We start from the raw sequence: 25,844 nt of genomic DNA on the forward strand, positions 1-25,844 counted from the left end.
GTAATGACATTTATTAAATAAACTTAATTGTTAGTTCTAGTGTGGTTATGTTGGAACCTTTTAGACACTCAACTACAAAGAAAATGATTGACTTTTTTATAATTAAATGTGAAATATTTTTACTTTCACAAGTACTGGATGTTTTTTTTCTTCATGTTGAGTTAACTTGAGTTAACTTAAATGCACTTCAGTGTTTGAACACTTCTTGCAGCCACTGAATGTCGAAAAAGCAAAAGCTCTCCTCAGACCGACACTGGACTGCACACCAACGCTTTCAGCTGGAGTGTTGCAGGTTTAGATGCTGTGTGATAACCAAAATGAGTTTCCGTGCCTCCCACAGATGTGATCTGCGTTAAAAATAGTAGTCTATATTCATAACCCATTTCACAGTAAACCACACCACAGTGTCACACTTGTACTTCACTTTTCACTAGCTGAAAGCCTGGAGCTGAAAGCGAGGCATGTGAGGGGCGTCTTAGCTACAGGCACCGCGGGGAGAGTCCCTTTAATGCGGCCATGTGACGCGCTCAAAATATTCCCCCAGATGAGAGGCCATGTGGTCCACAGCGCCTCTCACACACAGAGATCACTGTAGTCTCCTCACACCCCAACGCTCTTTATCTGTCACCCTGCGCTTCTGCGAGGCTATACTATTCTGTCTGCCATTCTGTACAAACTTCTATTAATAGTCTGAGTAATACCGCTTTTATTTTCTCCACTGTTTTTCAGCGTTTCGCTAAATTTAGTCGAACGAGCACTGGCAGGCGTTTTGTCGGCAATTAAAGGATGGCGTGACTGGCCATTGGGCCGCTCACATGAAAGCACCATTGTCTGAGAGAATGCCTTCGACTTTCACCCCATTGGTCGAGTTCTCCACTGGGTGGCCGCAAAATTTCATTTAACTACCTCTTTCAGAAGAGGCTGAGAAAGGAAAAACAGTGGGAACTTCTGAGTGCATTTTAATGTTGTTTAGAAACAATTATGATTTTAAAGTGAACAAGTGAAAGACACAGGCAGATGGATAGACAAAAAGATAGATGGATAGATAGTGACACAAACACCTATGATTTTTTTAGTATTTTATTGCTGTTTTGGAAAAATATGTTTTAAAGAGAAGACTGATTCTGATTGCAGACGACGCTGACTCACATCAGGCCTCTGTGGCGGGGAAAGAAAAAGCCCAATGCAATGACTGTACATATATTTGAGTGCATGTGAATATGCATGTAGCATGGGCGGCAGTGTGCTTCCTCAGGCCTGCTAGTGGCAATCTCCATTGACGTGGGGAGAAGATATTATTACAATATTTTTTTTTCTCAGCGTGAGCTGTCCTCTCCTCTCCTCTGGCAAACAGCAGCGTCCAAAGAGCAACAAGTGAGAAATCCAGACCGATATGTTCCTGTATGTTCGCTGTCACTGGAGTCTCTTTGTTTCACATAATTAGTAGTACCCAGTGAGAAACCCCTCCCATCACCTGACGAGTACATGAACATGGTCTTGTGGCCAGTTCCAGGACACGGACATCCTAGCTTGTTACAATTTTGTATTGTGTGGCACATTTCAGGACAGCAGGGTTTGTACCTGCTGTGGAGATCTGTGCAGGACAGACTCAGCGTCTTTATAGGCATTTGTAGGGTTGGTGACCGCTTTATACACCTCTCCATACGCACGAAACACCAGCTCTGTGGATTGTTTGAAGATCTGCTCCCTGAGAGAGAGAGAATTATTCTGATTATTATATGCTAAATTTACACATTCAATTTAAGATAGCACATTAAAAATTGGTTACATTTTATATCACAGTACAGATGTCACCACGTTGGCATTGTAATTAAATATGAACTTAAAAAGTGAATTTACGCAAGTTAGACATAGATGGATAGATAGATAGATAGATAGATAGATAGATAGATAGATAGATAGAGATGGCCAGGCAGACCAAGTGGGATAGATAGAGATAGACAGACAGTTAGATAGCCAGCCAGAGATGGATAGATATAGATATAGACAGACAGGCAGACAGCAGCAATAGATAGATAGATAGATAGCCATAGATAGATAGCCATAGATGGATAGATAGATAGATAGACCAATAGCCAGATAGATAGATAGATAGATAGATAGATAGGACCGACAGCCAGATAGATAGATAGATAGATAGATAGATAGCCAAAGATAGATAGCCATAGATGGATAGATAGATAGATAGATAGATAGATAGATAGATAGACCAATAGCCAGATAGATAGATAGATAGGACCGACAGCCAGATAGATAGATAGATAGATAGATAGATAGATAGATAGATAGATAGATAGATAGATAGATAGATAGATAGATAGATAGATAGATAGATAGATAGATAGATAGATAGATAGATAGATAGATAGCCAAAGATAGATAGCCATAGATGGATGGATGGATAGCCAAAAATTGATAGCCATAGATAGATACTACAATGTAAAGTGTTCCCAAAATAATACAATTAGGTAGCAATTAAAATCTACTTACAATATATGAGTGGTAAATAAACCAGTCAAGGTTAGTCTGACAACCACATTTTACATTGTGTCACTGAACAAACCAAGTGAATCAAAACAACACCATAGATAAATGACTCGAGGAACACTTTGGTAGCCATAACTTGGTGCTGTTTTGGTTTTGAGGGTACTTCTGTTGATCTAGGTTCCTGGAAACCCATCACACAGGAATCGGCCTTAATTGAAAACTACATAAACTGGTCAGAACATGGCTGGTTGAGTGAGCAAAGACAGTAGAGCTACACAAGACACTGATCTGGGTTCAGTTCAGGACTAACACTGCCCTCTACAGATGCACTTCTACCAATACAGATACACATATGTGCACACTGCAGTTTTAAAGGTAATTGGGCAATTTATCCACATGTGGGTACATGAATTATCATGAATTCATGTATAAAATCAAGCGTGAATTAGCCATTAATTCATGCATTAATATCTCATGAATCATCAGGAACTAACGTTCAACGTTTTTCATTCAAGCTGATGAACAACAGCTTAATTAAAACATTAACTAAGATGAATAGATCATCATAAATTATGTTTTCTTTGTTCACAAAAAATTGTCTTTTACAACCCATTGTGGATAAAGCTGCAGTTACAGTTATGGTACATGAATCATCATGAACTCGTGTACTTAAAAAAAGAGTAATTAATGCATGCAAGACTACTCTTCGAATTATTAAAGGAATACACAAAAATCCACATTACCTCATGCATGCATACAGACTAAAACAGTATAAATATAATTTTCTGAATTATGATCGGAGTTATCCAGTATGTTCATGTCTTCTTCAGACCCCAAAATAGACCAATCCCAGGTCATAGCACATCAACTCTGTTGACATTCAAATACAGTAAGCATAATCTTTTAATGACTTCATGTGTGTGACCCCTCAACTAAAGTGACGACTTAGCACAAATGGTGGCATATCTGTGACATAATGACATAATATGATCATGAAAGTTCAAACCTTTGCAAACAATATACTGTGGACACAAATAGACTTCTTGGATCCTAACTTGGAAAAATGGATCTTAACTGTACCGCTTTATTCTAAAACTGTATAAACCAGTGAAATCAACAGCGAGAAGGAATAAAAGAGCTGAGAAGGACTTCAGCACATACACCATCAACTTTGTTTTAGGTTAAGGAATAATATCTATTCATAAAACTGTATACATTAAAAGGTGACTCCTTAACCGAAAACATTTTTTTATTTCTTTTTTTGTAAAAGATGATGCTTAGTTAATGATGACTTCTGTATTTGAATGTCAACAGAGTTGATGTGCTATGAGCTGTGATTGGTCTATTTTGGGGTCTGTCCATTTACCTGCAGGCTATGAAGAAGACATGAGCATGCTGGGTAACTTCTCACATAAACTGATATCCTGTTCTAGCCTATATGCATGAAAGAGGTAAATGTAGATTTTTGTATGTCCCTTTAATAATTTGAAGAGTAGTCTTGCATGAATTAAAGCAACACGAAGTAATTTTTTTTTTACCTTAAATTAATGTTTTCAAAATCGTTTCAGTGGTTCATCAAGTCGTGACATGGTGAAATGCACTTATGCCACCGCTTTGCGGTCCTTTATCTGATATATCCACACTATGTAAGATTGCCAGATCGGGTCGCGTTTCTGTAGTACAAATGCAACATAAGAAAACTACAAATCTGACTTGCTTTACGGCAAGCGTTACAATTGCCGATAGGTGGAGTGTACTCGACAGTAGACTACAACTATATAGCAGCTGGGTAGCTTGTGTGTGACAGAGAGCATGTGTGTGTGTGTGCGTGCGACATTAGGATGTGGTAGGCTAAATTATTTACAACAGCAGTAATGGACAGTTCCACTTCCAACCTGTAGGGCGACCGCAGAGGAAAAGTTACTTGGTGTTGCTTTAAAGCTTTTTTATGCATGAGTTCATGATTCATGTACCATAACTGAAGCTTTATCCACAATGTGTAATAAATCATAATTTATGATGATCTACTCATCTTAATTAATGTTTTAATTAAGCTTTTGTTCATCCATGAAGTCATGAATGAAAAACGTTGAACTCGTGTTAGTTCCTGATGATTCATGAGATATTAATGCATGAATTAATGCCGTAATTCATGCTTGAATTTGTACATGAAAATGTGATAATTCATGTACCCTTACCGTAAAGTGTTGCCATAAATTTAATGATTGGCCTATAAGGAGCAGTTCAACCAAAAATACTACCCACACACTTAAACTAATTGACTTACACACATATACCAAAATAAATAAATAAATAAATAAATAAATAAAAGTTTTCTCTGCATTTCTCCTATGCTCTAGCTTTATAATCTAACTTTAAGATAGATAGATAGATAGTAGGGATGCAACGGTACACGGTAAAATCCCGGACCGTTCGGTCAGCCCTGCACGGGACAATCTAACCTCGTGTCCCGCGGGACTTCGGTTCTGCCATAGAGTTCGTGCTGATCCTTTTACCGTATTTTCCGCACTATAAAAGGCGCACTTAAAAGCCTTTAATCTTCTCAAAAAACGACAGTGTGTGCCTTATATTCGGAAGCGCCTTACTATATGGATCAATTAGTTAACAACGCTCCGCATTATTAAATTCGCCCGCGAACTTGCGCTCGTGTCCAGCTTATTCCCGCTTTGTTTGTCACACGGCCAGTTCAACCACGTATAAATCAGGTAATGTGTGTGTCGCTCACGAGCGCTCACTCTAACAGACACACGAACAGACCGGCGCTGCTCGCGCGTCATAGACGTTCATAAAGCGCTCCTCGTTCACACGGGTCGTCTCATTCAAAACAACCCACTGTTGTTAGCGAGCCGCCGCACATTGAATACTCATATGAGTCAGGCTGCGAATGTAAGTTACGTGCCCGCCCCAGCGCGCTCACGCTTACTAAATAAACGCCTCACCTCGGCTCCAAGCACTCGCTACATTCCCAGCACAGATGCATAACGCAAACCCAGTAAAAACTTTGACTGCAGTATATTTTTGCACAAGAATCTCTCAAAAGTGGATGAGTAAATAACATTGCACTTTGTATCCTGAATGCAGTATTTTTTTTAAATTATATTATTTTGCTCTGCTCTTTTTATTCAAACCACAAGCTAATTTATGTTAAAGGTAAAAGTGCACTTTTTCTTTCACATTGATCACTTCATTTACCAGTTATCAAGGTTTGGATTTGGGATCCACTTGAATATTTTAAAGTTTGCTTGTTTACATTTTGTATTTCATAAGTGGTAGTTGAAGAGGTTCAGTACAGACTAGAGTGTTAATTTATTCCATACACATTGATGTTCTTACTACTGTGACATTCTGTTTATGCTCATAAGAAAAATAAAACATATTTTTGGGATGAAATAGCAGTCTCTTTCTGCACAAAAGGTACCGAAACCGAACCGAGACCGTGGCCCAAAAACCGAGGTACGGACCGTACCGTGGGCTATCTGTACCGTTGCACCCCTAATAGATAGACAGACACATACACACAGAGAGAGAGACAGACGTAGTCAGATTCGTGAACAAATCTTTCAGAACCGTTTTGTGAACCGGATAAAGGAATTAAATGAAAAGATCCGACCCAAAATAGCAATTCCTGTATGAATCAGACAAGAAAGCACGGGTGAAGAAAGAAAAGAAATTCAAGTCATTCAAGTTTGAACAGACGCAAGGCTTATTAAATAACGGCAACATATTCAGATTTGGTTGAACTTATCCCTTAGAAGTGAACAGAACAAAATCTATGTGTGTGCGTATGGATCCATCTCCATTTAGCTCGTCTTTGTATCTCATGCAGAGTTGAGTCACGTGCGGCGTGTTTATGTGTGGGAGAGATAGAGAAATGGACCAGGAGCTAATTAGCTGTGCCAAACCCATGCACGAGTCCATCTCCATTAATAGAGAACATTAACCTGAGGGACAGTGAGTGCTCCTCAAGCCGGTTACATTTCCCAGTAACAATGTGACTCAATGTGTGCGCCTCTCTACCGCTCAAATAGCAACATCGCACTGATGTGCTGATGCTAAAAGCACCAAGAAACATGACAAACGCAACAGAAACCTGTCATGCTCATGACCGCTTAACTAATGTCTTGACGGCCCCATACATTTTATGGGCCAAAGCCTTATTTGTTTAAGTCAGATGTGGTTGAGTAACAAGAATAGCTAAACTTGAGCTAGAAATTGTAATGTTTCGAAACGTTATGCTTCGTGTTAATTGTAAATGGCTGTATTATAGATGAAACATGTGTGATAAATGGAAGTAGACTCATACTTGATAGCAGCACTGAGCAGGAAGTTGAGCTGCGGCATCACAAGTGTATCAGGAGAGGCCAAGTAACGGTCAAACTGGACCTGTGTGTAAAACAAACAACACACTGTTAGACACATCAGGAATGGAAAGAAAAACATAACTTTGCTGACTTTAGCAAATGTGACCAGACCTTTAAAACCATTAGGTAGCACTATTCAGACTGGATTTGATTTGTTAATTTACAATTATTAACAAAGGATGTCTGTGATTTCACCTCAAAATGTATGTGATGTGATTTCACCTTAAAAAAGTGGTAAAAGGGTCTGAGAAAAGGATTGACAGACAGAAAAGCTGTGAAAACACTAATTTGTTCTGCAGGTTGTGTGAGGGAAAAAAAAACGGTTTTCGATTCAGACTGGATTCAAATAACAAAATATGTCTGAAAACATGAATCTACCTGCAGAGCCACGCTTGTGTGTCCATTTTTTTTTAATTGAGATTTATACATTACATGAAAGCTGAATAAGCTTTCTGTTGATGTATGGTTTGTTATGATAGGACAATATTTGGTCGAGATACAATTATTTGAAATCGGGAATCTGAGGGTGCAAAAAAATATATATATTTTGAGAAAATTGCTTTTAAAAGGTTTCCATTTCTGTTGGCGATTGTGCTGCATCCACTTACAAAACTAAAATTTGTATGTATTTAAAGGGTTAGTTCACCCAAAAATGAAAATTAAGTCATTAATTACTCACCCCAATGCTGTACCAACCCCATAAGACCTTCGTTCATCTTCGGAGCACAAATGAAGATATTTTTTATTAAAGTTGAGAGCCGAATCACTACCACATAGGCTCCTAAGGGCATGACACTTGACGGCCCAGAAAGTCATTGAAGAAAATGTTTAAATATTCCATGTGACTACAGTGGCTCAACTATAAGTTTATCAAGCGACAAGAATACTTTTTGTGTGGAAAAACAAACAAAAATAACGACTTTATTCGACTATTCCTTTTCTTCCTTGTTGGCCTGAAACGAGACTTCCTTAGATTTCCACGACGCATGCGCGAGAACTGAACTGAAGTAGTTGAAGGAGATCGCAATTCTCACGCATGCGTCGTGGAAATCTCTTGAAGTCTCGTTTCAGGCCAACAATGAATATTTAAATATTTAGTCACATGGAATATTTAAACATTTTCTTCAATGACTTTCTGGGCCGTCAAGTTTCAATCCCTTAGGAGCCTATGTGGTAGTGATTCGGCTCTCAAATTTAATAAAAAATATCTTCATTTGTGCTCCGAAGACGAACGAAGGTCTTACGGGGTTGGTTCAGCATGGGGGTGAGCAATTAATGACTTAATTTTCATTTTTGGGTGAAATAACCCTTTAAGGTAAGAAATGTACTAAATATCTTCATGGATCATGATCTTTACTTAATATCCTAATGATTTTTGGCATAAAAGACAAATATAACAAATAACAAATATACCTGTGAGACTTAAGTTTTGTGCGACGCTGGTTTTGTGGTCCAAGTTCACATATTATTATCTTTCATGTAGTGTGTAATTTAGCTGTTTGAGAATGTAAAAGGTCTGCGGCGTTTCAAAGATAAAAGTAATTGTCTCCCAAAATCACCTTTTCAGAAGATTCAGAGCCGAATTGGTACGGTAAAATCAACACCATCGTTACTGTGTGTACAAGAGCTGAGAAAGATCAGATATGGCCGCTCAGTTTCTAAAACAGGCTGTATCGTTGACCAATCACAACAGACTGCGTCATTTGACCAATCAGAGAAGAGTATCCAAAATAGTTTTGGATAAAAGCGTCTGCTAAATGAATTAATGTAATGAGTAAGCTCTCAGAAAGGGTTTAGCGAGACTGAATCCTTCACTGAACTGTTTAAGCCTAGGGATGTCAATTTACATAAATTCCCATAATCGATCGTTGTTTAAATGAAAAATCAATTAATTGTTAACCATAATCTCTTAAATCCCAAGCAGGAGGAGGGCTAAGTTATCATGTTACTTAACCCCATGATAACTAACACAAAATAGGTGTTGTATGTTTCCGACACTGTAACAATACAAAGTAGGTTGAAAATCGGCAAAGTGTTTTTGACCTTGGACGCATTTAAACCTATTGTCGGAGACCTCGAAAACAAAATTAGAAAACTTTAAAATAGCATAATAGGGGCAATTTAATAAAGAGAGAAAAACAGGCCTCACCATTGCCGTTTTTAAGGATGTGCTGTCCATGCCAGGGAGGTTGGCCAAGGGACCCTAAGAGGGAGAACACAGCAAAACATGAGCGAAGGATACACAACTACTTTCCTTTAGCTGTGTGAACTGAAACAGCCTGCGGCATAGATACAACACATAAACAAAGAGAAGGAATAGGTGCAACAGGACAGCTTGAAAACACATTTCAACCTAATTCTTAGCTGCTTTGTGACGCTGTTGAATAGATGGAATAAAAAAAATGAATAGGAGTGAAAACGGACAAAAACATGTCTAAGAAAAGAACATCTATTGTACAATGCAATTGAACAGCAGCAGCACGTCAATGGTGTTGCATTAGGAATTGAGTTCTGACACACTGACTTTAGCAGATATGAACTCAAGCTTGTGTACCCAGAATCCTTGTTCACACGCTTGTAGAGATTATGGGTACGTTTACACGACAACGATATGTTTAAAATGGAAAAGTTTTTCCTTTGAGTTTTCCGTGTACAGATACCATTGTCAAAGCGATCCCCATTCTCGCGGATCCCCAAAAACAAATAAAAACGCTGTGTTCTGCTGCCAGGCCACTAGATGGCGATGAAACACTATAGACTGAACACGTAATACGCCTGTGCATGACGTCATCGTCTTCAGAGATTCGGGTTTTTGTTGTTCACACAAAGACCGTTTTCAAAAACTTGCCCAAAACGCCGTTGTCATGTAAACGAACGGCCAAAACGCATAAAAAGTTAGGTGTCGTGCAAACAGCCCCTGTGATAGCAGTAGACTCGAAAATTTGATAGGATGAGACCTGTTTAAAGGGGTGGTGAACTGAGAAATCAAATTTTCCTTGAGCTTTTGACATCTAAGAGGTCATCGTATTATAAGAATATCCTGTATCCTGAATATCCTTGGACTCTGGGTCGAACATGTATGGGCGAATCATTCCGGTTGCCATTTTACAACATTGGACATTTTCAAAACAATTTCCCACAAGTGCATCGACGGGTGAGCTGAAACTCATTATAATATGCAAAACTGTTATCCACTCACAGCAGTGGGCGCTTACTTCAAGTCTTCAGTGCGAGACGCCCATAAAAACCCAGCGTTTTTCAGCTAGGCTCAAAACTAGGCTACAAAATAGCCAATTACTTATTCATTTTGATGCTTTTGTATACAAAAACCAAGCAAACGTCATAAGTTGACCTCAGACAACAATATAATCAAATTTAAAAAGCCAGTTCATGACCTATTGACCTTATGAATTCTGCATAAGGGTGAAACATTAAAGGCCCTTGAACACCGAGTCCGAAATTAAAGTCCAAAATTTTCATACGTTAAAAAATAAATACAATGTCAATGAAGCTTCCACACTGCCTCCGAAACTTTCGTCCGTCATAAAAAATGTTGAATCGGGTTCGATTTTCTGCATTTTTCACATCTGTAGCAAGCAGTTTGAATGGTGTTTTGACAATTCAGAGCCACCAAATCACGAATACGAAAAAACGCATACGAAAATTTCGGTGTGCAATGGCTTTAACCCATGCAGGTTCGCAACAGGTTCAAGGTTTTACGCGTATTTGCCGCGTTCACCAACAGAAAGCTCTGAGTTGTGCTTCAAACATTGCTACACTACTGACAACAAACAATGGACCTTTCAGATCATTCATATTTTAACCACAATTAAGGCGATTTTAGACATACGAATCGTTGTAATGCACAACCTTTCATGGCTTATATTATAACACGGATCATTCTTATGTTCTAGGTCCTTTGCTCCATGCCTACCAACATGAACAGTGTACAAAGATTCTGAGTGTCAGACATCAACAGGATCTTAATACTGTCTAATGGTCTTTTTCTAGCACATACAATTTGTAGGTTGGTAATGTTTTTAAAATGATGCCATGGACATGAGACACAAAGTTGGCTTTCGAGGGCCTGGTTGATGAATCACGTCTGTTGTGGGCAGTAGTAGCCGTATAAAGCCGAGACGGGCCGTAATTACCAGCGTTGAGTGGACAGAGAAGACATTGAAGCAGTAAGAGAGACAGTTGTGTCCTTTGCTGTGGACAGCAGGTGTCCAGAGACGCTTAGTCACACGCCAGCCTTTTACGGGGGAGTGTGATGAGGACAGGCGTGGAAATGCCCAGACTGCACTTCTCTGCCAAGACCCACACACACACACACACACAGATCCATGGCTTACTTTCAATGCTTCTTGCTTTCTCGCCTGTCTTCTGTAATATAACACCTTGCTCAAAGTGCCGCTACGGGTCCGAAAGAGTCGCCAAGTTCACTGGAAACTTTTTCACCTGACAATTACTCAGTAAGCATCAAAAAGCAGTGGGAACAACATGAAAGGGCAACAACTCTTGCTTTATAAGTTTGTGACTTAGTGAGTCAGTAGCTGTTTCAAGTGATTCATTAAAAAGAACTGGATCATCAGTGCCAGTTCACTGGCAGAAGAATCGTCCGACTACTCTGGTCGCACTATGCGTTTCAAATTCTCACAAAAAACTACATTTTATTGAGAATCGGACTACAAGAATCATTCATTCTGGGATCTAAATATACTGGCCACTGTATGTTTCAGATTTTAAAAAAAGTGTCATAAAAGTAATTTTTTTGAGAATCGGACTAGACCGGTAATGTTGGTGTTTTTGATTCATTAAAAGAACTGGATCATCAGTGCCAGTTCATTGGCAGAAGAATCATTCATTTTGGTAATATCTGATTATGTTGTATGTTTCTGATTCACTAAAACAAACGAGTCAAAAGAGTAATTTATTGAGAATCAGACTACAGCAGTCACGCTGTACATTTTCTTTCATTAAAAAGAACTAGATCATTCATGCCAGTTTATTAGCAGAAGAATCAGAGTACACTGGTCGCACTGTATTTATTTATTTTTTATTAATTAAAAATACTAATCAGGGCTCCAGACTAACTTTTTTTACTAGGAGCGCTGTTGCCCCTGACTGAAAATTTTAGGAGCGCAAGCAAAAAATTTAGGGGCACACCTTAAATAAGCTTGCAATGCAATTATTCAAATTTCCCACAAAATAACTGTAAAACTGACAAATTATTTAATAATAAATAGACTTAACATTTTGATATGCTGTTTTATTTTAACTTCACAGGGCTCCAGACTCAAAGTTAAGGGCAGCATCACCTAAAATGAGAACTCACAGTTCTATAAAAAAAAAAAAAATCTGGTAGCACTGGGGCTAACAATAAATCACTAAGCTTAATTTAGGGTGTAGATGAAATTAACTTTAGTTTTTATCATTTATAATGTCTTAATATTAATTAATAAAAGTAGTGAAAATATGTATATGGAGTGAAAATAGCCAATAAACATCCTACTGTTTACAATGGTATTATTATTAATATTATTATTTTAAGTGTTTAAATAAGAGTTTTCCAACATCATAATTTTTCGTTTAAGGACAATCTTTAAAGGATGAACAAAAAATTTGTTGGTATGGTAATCACATAAAAAATACAAAAAAAAAACATTTATATATGATATTATTGAAGTGCTGGGAAAGGATGTGTAGTAGGCTACTTACACATTATCATATTTATGGTAAGAGTTAACTTGCTACATTAGCCTAAATCCATGGTTCTGTTAGGCTGATTTGTGGACTGAAAGCCTCCTATAAGTGTTTCTCCTGGTTTCCACGTCAGCGCTGTTTGATCTGATATGGTTTATAACAGAACTCTGCGCTGAATCTGAGTGTTTCTCACTGGATCTCGTGGTGTTGATGTTATTAATTCTGAGGCGAATTCAATGGATTTCTTCACTGGATCTCCTAGTAACAGTGTTGCGTGAGCGAGATCGGCCCGCGACTGGCAAGTTCGGGGCTTTATTTTGTCAATGGTTCACGGTCCTAATCATATATGAGTGGCGTATTTTCGTTCCACTTTCATTTTGTTTGCATTCGTTTCTAGGTAACGACTAACGAGTCGATAGATCGCTGATTGCTCAGACGCACATCAGTTTGTGATATTTGTTTCCGTCTCCTTCCCACAAACGTTTACGCGCGCTATTCTTGTCACGGATTCATTGACGCGTCCCTTCCACGCTTACCATGCGTTTAACGTGTGGCAAATTTACTGGTCGCACATGTGCGACTGGATGTAAAATTCAGTCGCACACTCTCAATTTTTGGTCGCAAAATGCAACCATTTGGTCGCAGTGTGGAGCCCTGCTAATCATTTGGACTACACTGGTCAAGCTGACTGTCTCAGTCATTTGTTCAGTAATCAGTCTGCACTGGTTGCTGGTTTACTATTAATAAATAATTAAATAAATAAACAACAACAACTCATTAAAAGTTGTTGAGTTTGAGAATTGAGACCATTGGTTTGATAAATGGACTACACTGTCGCATTTTTACAATTTATACAAAACACAAAAACATCTGGAATGAGTTCCAAAAAATAACTGGTTCTCAGTTCCTGAACCGACTCATACGACATACTTCTGTGGAGCACAAAAGAAGAAACTTTGAAGAATGGTTGAAAAAGAACCGTGAAAGACTATAATGTTGTTGTTTTAAGATCTTAAATGTCTGCAATACACATTATAAAGTACACAATGTAAGAAGAGATGCTGAGTGCTTTCAGCTGTGTCAAACCAAATCATTAATGAAGAACAACAAAACAAAAGGGAAATCATTTGCCTGGTCTAATCTGCAGATGCGCACACAGATCTGGACAGGTAATCGTGTTTACAGCATAAGCTTTATTTTTGTGTTCTTTTTCAATCTCAGGCCATTTCCTGCCATGTGATGAATTTCCCTGAACATCCACGCTCTGTGATTTTATTAATGAGCCTCTAACCATAGGGTAACCATGGTAATAAGGTCTAAAGGGATAGGAATAGACAATAGAGATTTCAAATGTAAAATGAAAAGAAGATAATAAGGAAGTAATGTGCGCTATTAGTGTATGTGTGTGTTGGAGGTGATATAAAAGGGGGAACATGGCCACAAATAGTGTTTTGCAAAAGAAAGTTTAGGAAAAAAAAATAAACAAAAAAAAACAAAAACAAACAGGTTTCCTACACATTTTTCATTTCAAAATTTCACACGTTTCCAGACTCCTCTGCAGGGAGGTTTTTCCAACTGTTAAAATAAATAACGGTTTATATATATAAAAAAAAATAAATAAATAAAATAAAAAATAAAAAATCGAACAAGATTTAAACAGGAATATAAACAAAAAAATGTAATTGTTCTGAACAGAAAAAGTTATTTAATATTACCTTTAACCGGCTAATAATGTTATTTTATCATTCTGTATAATAGTTTTATTTGGCAGCTGTCACTCAGCTGTCAAGTCATCATAGGTATTATATTTAAGAGAATTTGAATGGCAGGTAATATCCAATGTGGTTTGTGTTTCATACAATTTAAAATAAATAAATAAAAAGCTTTAAGAAACATATTCTGCTTATCAGGTTAATCTGCATTGAATATTCCATCAGATTTTACAACTAAAACTTTCTCCTTTTCATAAACTCATTTACCTTTGATGTGAAGCAAGAAACACTCAAAATGTTCAGGCTGCATTAAAAGCATAAAAGCAGGCCTAAATAACTGATAATAATCGTCAATGGGCTGCTTTGTGAGGATAATTTCCTTAAAAGCTTTATTTCTGGGTCTTGTGAAGCTGTGTATAATTCATATAATTCCTGTAACGCTGGGAGACTTCTGCAGTTGCAGAGCAGGCGACAGCGCCAAACGGCGAGGGGGAGAGTTATGGGGATTTTTAGGTGTGACCCAAGAAGAAGAGTCAAATCCCGAGCGGTTTTCACACGAGCTCTCACCTGTTCAGCGCTGTGCTGCTGGACACAGCTGTAGATGTGACTCAGTGCGGCTCTGGTCAGCACAAACGTCGCTTGCTCATTGATCAGAGTGTCCAAGTGAGCCTCAATCTACAATAAGTGACCAATAAAAATAACTTATATTCTAATAATCACTAATAATCACTTTCATTTAGAACTCATTTATCATTTTAAATTGTCTGATAATTTCACATTTTGCTATAAGTCCATGTGTAACACACCTGAAATTCCAGCATTTCCAAGCGTTTATCGGTAAATTCGAAGAGCGCCAATGTGGTCTTCATCATGTAGAGGGAGTTGACCATGTAGGTGGCCATATCCGCTGTGCTCAGGTTACTGGCTGATACCGTGCAGAGCTGCAGCAACGGGTCAAGGATGCAGGACAACACCTGAGCAAAAGCGTGAAAAGAGAAGACAAACTCATAACTGTTTGACATAAATATAACCAATGTTGGGGAAAGTTACTTTTAAAAGTAATGTGTAACAATATTGTGTTGCTCCCTAAAAAATTAACTAAGTGCATTACTGTGCACAACAGTAATGCATTACGTTACTTGAATAAGACTCAGGCTGAAGGAAATGTAAACTGAGGTTTAAAGTCGTTTTCGCCTATTAGTGTGGTTGAATTGGATCATTGAAGCCAGGACAACAGCCTAGGCATTGGTTAATAAAGTGAGATTAAAGACATAAAATAAATGTGTGAAAGTAATCTGATAACGTAATCTAATTACGTAAAGTAATCTGATAGCGTAAAGTAATCTTATAACGTAAAGTAATCTGATAACGTAAAGTAATCTGATAACGTAAAGTAATCTGATAACATAAAGTAATCTGATGACGTAATCTAATTAGATAAAGTAAACTGATAACGTAAAGTAATCTGATAACATAATCTAATTACATTAACAAATTATGTAGTCATCTTATAAAGTAAACTGATAACGTAAAGTAATCTGATAAAATCTAATCTGATCAAAAATGTCTTTGTTATGACAACTTGACATTAACTAAGAAATTGTAACTAGTCCAACGTGTTCCACTTTACTTGAGGTAAGGGGAAATATTAATGACACTGTTAAAGCATTTGACATTGTTCCACTTTACTTGAGGACAAGTAAAATTGTCACAGTAAAATTATAATGGGGTCATGACAACCAAAGTTAAAACCAACCATAACATATGACAGGGTAATGTAATGTTAACACAAAGCTAAATAACTTCTTTAAGTTTGATAATTAGACCTGTTATGACATATTTGAGAGGGGTTGACAGGTTATAATTTCTTGGTTAATGTCAACTTGTCATAACAAAGACATTTTTGTTTTTATTAATGTCAAGTTGTCATAACAAAGACATTTTAAACAATGTCAACTTTGCATTAAAAGTGTCACAATTTACCAAATGACACTTAATGACCACAGTCATAAACATTCATAAAGACTTCTTCATGTTTATGATAGTGTCATGTCTGTCTTATGCACACCCCTTCAAATAAAGTGTTACCACGTAGGGTAATCTGATAACAAAGTAAACTGATAACGTAAAGTAATCTGATAACGTAAAGTAAACTGATAATGTAAAGTAAACTGGTAACGTAAAGTAAACTGGTAACATAAAGTAATCTGATAACGTAAAGTAATCTGATAATGTAAAGTAAACTGATAACGTAAAGTAATCTGATAACATAAAGTAATCTGATAACGTAAAGTAAACTGATAACAAAGTAATCTGATAATGTAAAGTAAACTGATAACGTAAAGTAATCTGATAACATAAAGTATTCTGATAACGTAAAGTAAACTGATAACGTAAAGTAATCTGATAACGTAAAGTAAACTGATAACGTAAAGTAATCTGATAACATAAAGTAATCTGATAACGTAAAGTAAACTGATAACGTAAAGTAATCTGATAACGTAAAGTAAACTGATAACGAAAAGTAAACTGATAACAAAGTAAACTGACAACCTAAAGTAATCTGAGACCGTAAAGTAAACTGATAACAAAGTAAACTAATAACGTAAACTGATAACATAATCTAATTACATAAAGTAAACTGACAACGTAAAGTAATCTGATAGTCATCTAATTATGAAAAGTAATCTAATAATGTAATCTAATTGCATTAAGTAAACTGATAACGTAATCTAATTACATAAAGTAAACTGATAATGTGAAGTAATCTGATAATGTTATCTAATTACATAAAGTAACCTGATATAACGTAAAGTAATCTAATTACATAAAGTAAACTGATAATGTACAGTAATCTAACTACATTAAGTAAACTGATAACGTAAAGTAATCTGATAACATAATCTAATTACGTAAAGTAATCTGATAACGTAATCTAATTACATAAAGTAAACTGATAACATAAAGTAATCTCGTAAACCCATAATGCGTAATTGTAAAGCTCATCTCAACACTTAACATAAGTACAGCACTCCATGCATATTTGGAAAACATAAAAAAAGAAGGCATAAACAAATATAATAAGACAACTGATTAATTTCTTGAATGAAACGATATAAAAAAAATCTAAAAGCTTAATAAAATGTTTCACTTCTACAAAACCACTTGATAAATGTTGTATAATAGATAAATCCAAGTTAACAAAAACAAAAAAAACAAAACGGGGAATATTTATTTCTGACAACCACATTCCATTCACTAAAAGGTGGAAATACACTAGATTCCTCCTCAAAACAAAAAAATAAAAAGTCACCTGTGCAAAGTCAGCCTGTCGGGCATCAAGAGGCAGAACTGATGAATCATGGGAGGCCAACACCTCTCTGAGGAGCGACAGAGTCTGGGTGAGGGAGGCAGTGGGGCCCAGATCAGGAGGAGGAAGCTCTACCTGAGGAAACATTTAAAAGTCTCGTTTAAAACACAAGTAATATATTGTAGGTTTCATGTGTTTTATCCTTTTTCCTACACTAGTTTTAATTTAATGACTTTAAAAATGACACATGGTGCACCCATCAAGTTATAATATTTCCCTCACACCACATTTTGACTTTAAGCTCACAAAAAAAAAAAAATCACAATGAATTAAAAAAAAAAAAAAAAAAACAGAAAACATCTCCATCATGAGATGTGTATGACGTGCATTTTAATATCTTCTTAAATAATTCATAGGTTCAGACAAAAAGATGTGCATCATGTCATTGACCCACAGACAAAACATGCAGAGTTTTAATAGCAGTATTTACCGCTCTACCTCGTGTTCAATACCCTCAAACTTAAAGCAGGGCATGTCTGACAGTGAGACTGACACCTCTGAAGACTGACTAATAAACACCCTGCTACGCGAACCCTACCTAGGGCTCTGCTGCCACTAATAGAGCTTATTAGCTCTGGCCGGTGTTCCTGGCACCGAGCGACGTCCGGGAGTGATGCGTAACGTCCTAAGCCTGAGGTGATTAGATTAGCGGGCTGCTAAGGCCATAATTCTCTCAAAAGTGTGGAGAGGAGGCCATCTTGCTCTTGCTATTGATCCACTTATCATTAAAGTGTTGTTTTTTTTTGTTTTTTTTCCGAAGTAGCCTGTTCGTGTTCAAGGATATTTTGGCGCTAATTTAAAATCCTTAGTGCGAGAATGCTGTTTTTCAGCCTGGCAAAAACACCATCCAACTGATGAATCACCTGAAGGCACATTTGTTGTGTCAATCACTATCAATGGATAGGATGTTGTGTTAGAGTGCCACAATGGAAGGGTGTTCTGGGTTGTTTTCAGGCAGTTGTTAGAAGTGTTTTTGTTGGCCATTAAGGTGTTCTTTACTGGTTTACTAGCATTAGGGTGAGTAAATGAGAGCAGAATTTCAATATCTTTTCAGATGAATTTGGAATGTGTACAGTAAGTGTTGTTTTAATATAATTTTATTATACTAAATGTACTAAAATTAATAAATTAAAAGTGTTATTTTAGTATTTATCTATATTTTGAATTAGCTTTTATTTGTTCGTATTAGGTTAAGTTTACGAAATTTTGTAACATGCTTTTGTCATTTTTATTAGTTTTCATTTTTTTGTAAATATTTCAACATTAGTTTATTTTTGTTTCAGTATTAATGATTTAATACTACAACTTAAACTTACTTCAGTTTGCTGCAAAAGCAAAATATATTTAAGTTTACGTTTTTCCATCTAATATTTACATTTCATTTTATTTCAACATTATTTCAACCGTTGTAAACTATTCTTAAAGCCGAAGCGTCCGCAAGAGCGTGAGTCTCCGCTGACTGCGTGCGCACCTCTCCAAACGCATGAGGCGTTTATACTTGACACACTTGCCGTTGTGCTATTTTGTGAAACGACGGGGCAACTCGGAGTAATTCTCCTCTAAACCACCAGGAATCAGCAGCGAAGAAGTAGTTTGCCGTTTATTGGTAGTTTATTAATTGCTAATTCATAGTGCAAATGTGTTCCTGTTCACAAAATGAGATTTTATTTTTGGTCGCCCATCAATGCAAATGTCTCCGTGTATAGAAGGATCATAAACTTGCTGGTACAGATCGTCCCATTTCGGCCAGATTCGGCTCGAAGTCGTACATCTTTGGATTGGGCGTCGTGCGCGATGTTATAAAAAGTGCCGTGCACACCGCCAGGCGATATGGGGTTTTGCGCCCCCAACGCGCATGACCGCCCACACCACAATGACGGCATTTTTGCCGCGCACCCTTCGCGCTCTTGCGGACGCGTCGAGTATAAACAAGGCTTAACTCTTTCCCGCCATTGACGGAATTTTCCAGCTTTCCTTGTGTTGTCACTGTTATACAGTAGGGGGCGCTATGACACATCTTCTAAAAGAGTAAAAAAAAACTCTGGATCGAAACACGTTAAAAAAAAAACATCATGCAGAAACATGCGATAGCATACGCAAGCAGATGCATATGTAAAATAACGGTATCATCGACATTAAACAGCATATAAATCAAAGCTCCTTAACGTTACCGAAATAAATGTTGTCCCAGGACAATGTACAGGACTGTGAAGCTTTAGGGGTGTTGATGGACACGATCTACTATCTCGATCTAGGTTTTGATCATCGTTCTGTATCTGATCCAGGCTTATTCGTTTTTGATAAACACAATTTTCTCAGCTTTTGTTCAAAATGTTGTTTTTTTATGAAACTTAAATGCATTGAGCTAGAATAAAATGCATTCATGTTCTCATATAGTGAGACTGCAGAGGCTGAAAAACACAGCGTGCTTCAGTGTGTGTATGTGTGAGGTAAATTAAACCACACGTCCGTGCCACTCATTCACACTGAGACATGTAGAACTTGCAGGATTCGTATTTAAATAGACTTACTCTCGTGCCCAGATGCGTTCTCAGATACGGAAATTTGGCACAGATTGATCTAATGTGAATCGGTACTTGGTAGTACCGACGTTATTCAGTTCAGTGCCCAGCCCCATTGACAAGAAAAAAAAAAAACCCAGAAAGAACTTACTTTATCCATGAGGCGACTGGCATGGAGACTGAGACTGTTGAAGAACATCTTCTTACTGAGCATGTGCATCTCATCAATGGTCATCAAAAGAGAGGAAACGCTGGTACCCATGATGCCACTGAGAGAGAGGCACACACATTCAGAAAAACTGCAATATAAAAGGCTATGCCAAAAATTGGATTTATGTTTTGGATCTATGTCAAGCTCTTCAGTAAAATAAGGAGGATTTGTCCTTTCATGAACCATAGTCTGAAGTGAAGACAATAAAGCCATTCACAGAGGTGTGTGTGTCTGTGTGTGTACCTGATGGTGTGATGATAGAACTTGAGCAGGTTGGAAAGTTTATACAGAAGAACTGCACCTGGCTCTGCAATGATGACCTGCTCGATTCGCACCTGGTGGAGGAAATAAAAAATAATAATAATAAAAAAAACAAAAAAAAAACAACACAAATCAACACTTCCAGTGTCTGGTGTTGCAAAAGTCAGTACAGGTTTGCAAAAATATGACTCACTCAAATATGATACAACAACAAAATACTAGGTTAATAAAAAAAACCCATATATATATATATATAGAAATGCAGGCAAATTGAGGGGTTTATGGGATTAAGAAATGTTGCAAGCAGGACTTGAACCTCAGTTGCCCATTTAAGCACCACAGCTCAACTACTAAAAACTAATCCTAATAATTAGTTCTGACACCGTTTTCATCTCACCTTAAGTGGTCTGCACACTCCTTCAGTGATGTGGCCAACTACTTCCTGCATGTTTTCTTCAACCCCTGCATAGACACAACACAACAATTGATCTACAACTCGACTACTTTCGCATACCGAGGACAAGCTCTAAAATGTCTGAAGTTTTAATGGCTTAATGTTTACACTAGGGATGCACCGATCCACATTTTTTCACTTCCGATCCGATCCCGATACCTGACTTTGGATATCGGCCGATACCGATACTTTTCCGATACCAGACCTGTGTTTGCTTTAACATTATTTATCATTATTGCTGATTTTATATGATGCTGAAATAAACACCTCTCTACAAGCAAGGATGATACGTACGTATAGCCTATGTCAATATATATATATATATATATATATATATATAATAGATATATTAAACAATAGATAGACAATTAAACAAAGATATACACATTATACAGGCCTACACAGTGCTTTAATTTCAGGAAGGTCTACTAACATTATTCAGGTATATCGTCTAAAAAGAATTATAATAAAGTAATCAAAAGTAAAATAGCACTGCAAAGTTTATCATAGATAGATTTATGCTTATTAAAGCTGAAGTTATTCATTCAAGAGCTGTGAGTGATTTTCTCTTTGCCTTTGGTTGTTTTATTGTCAGTAATGTCGCAATCGTCACATTTATACTGCTGCCCCTTTAAGAACTAGTGCGGATTTCATAGTCTACTGATGCACCATATTTTCTCCCAACTATTTCCATAAACCGTTTATGTCTAAAATGAACGTAGTTAAGTGATAATCTCCAAGCCGGTCGTTTTGACATTTTTGTGCAGGCTACATTTGATCGTTTAGACGCGCATATGAAGCCCAAAGTATAATTTGCTTCAGCTTGTCTGTTTCGGAGCGCGCGCCGCCCTCTTGCGCAAATTTTGTGCTTTTAATAGCTCTTTTTATTATTAAAAGCGTCCTGCAATTTAGCAACAGCAGAGACGGCATTTTACAACAATTACCGATCGTGCTGATTCTGTCTTAAAGTTTGAGTTTTACGGAGAAATGACAGTGCACCGCCGCGATGGGAAGGAAGTATGCTACACAGAATGCGGCTATTGTTTAATGTTTTTTTTTTTTTACCTCAATATATTCTTTAATCTTTGGAAATCAGACTAATATCACAGATCTAAAGTGTAACCAGGCTATGTTTTCTCTGTCGTCTCGTCACTCATTAAGCAGGGCTGTCGTGTTGTGCGTGCTGTGGCACCGCGTGAGAGATCTCTCTCTTTCTCTTCTGGACTGCGAATTGCAAACATGCATCACAGACAAATAGTTTAATTTATACGGCTTTGCAAACATTGCATTTTGCTGTCTTGCTCTGCTGCGGTGTTTCCAGTGTGAAGTATTTCCACCATAGGATTTCCACACAGCGAACATATTGGTAGCTCAATGCTATCCTGCTAACTGGCTGCAAACTGCGGAATGGATTTCTTGAGCGGGCGTCTGTGTGTCTCATTGAGCCCTATTTTTTACAGTCTATGATTGAGCTGCACCTCCGTTCAGGATATCCATTCCACAGTTTGCAGCCAGCTAGCAGACTAGCAGCCCCGGGGAATCCCTTTTGGAGTCATTTCAGCAGCCAACGTTAAAGCGCAGACATGGATCATAAATATCGGATTTCTCCGCAGGTTGGATCGGAAAAATCCGATACGTGAATTACGCTGGTATCGGTCCCGATACCGATACTGGATCGGATCGGCCCCATCCCTAGTTTACACTGTAGTTTATTTTGGTTGTCAGTTCACCTTTTAGAACTTAATCCTGTTCTGTACACACACGGTTCAGTAATGTACGGGAGTGACAACCAGACAATTGCAGGGAGTGACAACCGCATTTACAAAAATTCTACAATGTGTCCGGAACCGAACTGAACAACTACTGTAGATGTTAGAGACGTATTTAAAGGGATGCATCTCTCTTCTCTCTCTGTGTGTGTGTGTGTGTGTGTGGTGCAAGAAAACCACAAGGGAAAATGTTACGAGTCTAGACTAATTCGTGTTGCCAGATCTTCCTGAATGAAAAAAAGCCCATAAAAAGAGAGATAAATCAAAATGCTTTATATGGAAAACAATACCTAAATATTGCAACCTGCATCTGCCTACTAGTCTTTGGTCACTAATATTAATTTTGTCATACCAAACACGTGAGACAAGAACATTGCTATGGTTGCCGTGGCATCAATCATCGCAATTGAGTTGTGTTCCGTACCCACATGGAATATACTTTAGGGGATTCACTCCCATATTTACAGTGCCCTCCACAATTATTGGCACCCCTGTTTAAGATGTGGTCGAGGACTTTTAAAAATTCTCCCTTTTTTTTAAACAACATAGAACCCAAATGCAAAAAAAGAGAAAAATCCAACCTTTTATTTAAGTACATTACTTTGGTGGTAAAAAAAAAATTAAAATTTAAAAAAATAAAAACTTCAAATCATGTGTCCCACAATTATTGGCACCCCTGATGTTAATACTTTGTACAACCCCCTTTTGCCAACAAGACAGCACTTAATCTCCTCCTATAACATTTCACAAGATTGGAGAACACAGAGAGAGGGATCTTTGACCATTCTTCTTTGCAAAATCTTTCTAGATCATCCAGAATCCTGGGCCCTCTCTTGTGCACTCTCCTCTTTAGCTCACCCCACAGGTTTTCGATTGGATTGAGGTCTGGGGACTGAGATGGCCATGGGAGGACCTTGAGTTTGTGACTGAACCATTTTTGTGTAGATTTTGCCACACGTTTTGGATCATTATCCTGCTGAAAGACCCAATGACGACCCATCTTCAGCTTTCTGGCAGAGGCCATCAGGTTTTTATTTAAAATGTCCTGGTAGTTCAAAGCGTTCATAATGCCATGCACCCTAACAAGGTTCCCAGGGCCTTTGGAAGAGAAACAGGCCCACAGCATCACAGATCCTCCACCATACTTCACGGTGGGCATGAGGTACTTTTCGGCATACACATCTTTTGTTTTACACCAGATCCACTTAGAGTGTTTGTTGCCAAAAAGCTCAATATAGTCTCATCCGACCAAAGCACACGATCCCAGATGAAGTCCCAGTGCCGCTTGGCAAACTCCAGACGTTTACGTTTGTCAGTGTTAGTGAGAAAAGGCTTTTTCCTAGCATGCCTCCCAAACATTTTGTTGGCATGTAGAGAGCGTCTGATGGTTGTTTTGGAGATTTTGTGACCCCAAGATGCCACTATTTGATGCGACTCACTGTGACAGTGAGCTTAGGACTTTTTTTTACTTTTCTTAGCATCCTCCTCACAGTGCGTTTTGGCAAGATAAACTTGGGACCTCTTTCAGCCTTGTTTGTCACTGTTCCAGTTGTTTTAAACTTCTTAATGATTCCTCTAACTTTAGATACGGACAAGATAAGGTGAGTGGCTATTTTCTTGTAGCCATTGCCTAACTTATAAAGGTCAACACACATCTGCCTTACTTGAATGGTGTGTTCTCTTGTCTTTGCCATGTTGACAAATGGGTAAGAGAATTAGGCCTCTGTGTCATGTCATATTTATACCCCAGGGAAATAGGAAGTCATGAATTACTAATTAAAAGTTGCTAGATATCCTGACCAACATTAGCAACTACAGAAAATATATTTTTTTAAAAATCAATTACATTTTTTAGCGGAATTGTTAGGGGTGCCAATAATTGTGGGACACATGATTTGAAGTTTTTATTTTTCTAAATTTTTACATTTTTTTTTACCACCAAAGTAATGTACTTAAATAAAAGGTTGGATTTTTCTCTTTTTTTGCATTTGGGTTCTATGTTGTTTAAAAAAAAGGGAGAATTTTTAAAAAGTCCTCGACCACATCTTAAACAGGGGTGCCAATAATTGTGGAGGGCACTGTAAATGTAGTCGTCTCCCGAAACAGTGTGTACGTGGCCAAAGTGAAGTCATGTTACCCAAATATAGTCCATTGTCAACAGAAGTCACTTTCAAAGTATTGTTAGGGGTTTTCAAACTGTGTAGTTATAGGAAACAGCCACCATTTTCCTGGTTGCATTTACACCGCCAGCGGGAACTCTGAAGTGACGCAAGCCGGCCGACAGTGATGTCATTAAAGCGCAGCGTTCGACAGCTGGTGTGATTGGAGCAGTGTTTATGTTGTTGCGTCATGGGTTTCGGAATAACGGAGATGGAATGTAGACGTACAGATTATGTGACTGAAAGAGCAAAAAGGAAGGACAAAATCTCCTATGACAACAAGCATTGACACAGAGAAAAGAACACAAGGCCATAGACAAAGCTGACAGATAAATGCCACTAACATTAGCTTTCTGTTCGTTTATGTCTATAGCGGTTTTCCATGTTCGGGAAGCAATGCGTTCCAAACAACTCGCAATTTGGATTTTTACCAGCTAATTCTTGGAAATAATGCCTGGATTGCCGATTAAGGTCGGACATTCGACCTGTGAACTCGAGGTACATCGATAAACGCCAAACCTCAGCGAGACGCGTCATTTGACGTCACTTCCAAGATGTCGGCAATGAGCCTAAACGTAAAAACAAACTTTAACAACAGACATTACAGGGATGGTTCACCCAAAAATGGAAATTTTGTTATTACTTACCCTAAAGTTGTTCCAAACCTGTATGAATTTCCTTCTGTTAAACACAAACAAAGATATTTTGAAGAAAGTTGGCAACCAGACAGTTGACGGTAGCCATTGATTCGCATAGTAGGCAAAAAGAAATACTATGGAAACCAATGGCT

At 37.7% G+C, this 25,844-nt stretch overlaps 1 protein-coding gene across 1 annotated transcript in view; it reads right to left on the minus strand.

Moving 5' to 3' along the window:
- Positions 1 to 1,074: 1,074 nt before the first annotated feature.
- The window catches only part of cog6 (component of oligomeric golgi complex 6), a 56,377-nt gene continuing 31,607 nt past the window's right edge, over positions 1,075 to 25,844 (minus strand). The window contains exons 11-19 of the mRNA XM_039660114.2: positions 21,070 to 21,134; positions 20,655 to 20,746; positions 20,352 to 20,469; positions 17,622 to 17,753; positions 15,115 to 15,282; positions 14,876 to 14,983; positions 9,040 to 9,093; positions 6,833 to 6,912; positions 1,075 to 1,708 (exon numbers count right to left, since the gene is read on the minus strand). Of these exons, the coding sequence (XP_039516048.2) occupies positions 1,561 to 1,708; positions 6,833 to 6,912; positions 9,040 to 9,093; positions 14,876 to 14,983; positions 15,115 to 15,282; positions 17,622 to 17,753; positions 20,352 to 20,469; positions 20,655 to 20,746; positions 21,070 to 21,134 (965 nt within the window). The 3' untranslated portion in view covers positions 1,075 to 1,560. The remainder of the gene's footprint in view (positions 1,709 to 6,832; positions 6,913 to 9,039; positions 9,094 to 14,875; positions 14,984 to 15,114; positions 15,283 to 17,621; positions 17,754 to 20,351; positions 20,470 to 20,654; positions 20,747 to 21,069; positions 21,135 to 25,844) is intronic.

Source organism: Pimephales promelas, chromosome 16 (genome assembly GCF_988280905.1).
Source record: "Pimephales promelas chromosome 16, fPimPro1.hap1.1, whole genome shotgun sequence".
NCBI classification, from domain to species: Eukaryota; Metazoa; Chordata; class Actinopteri; order Cypriniformes; family Leuciscidae; genus Pimephales; species Pimephales promelas.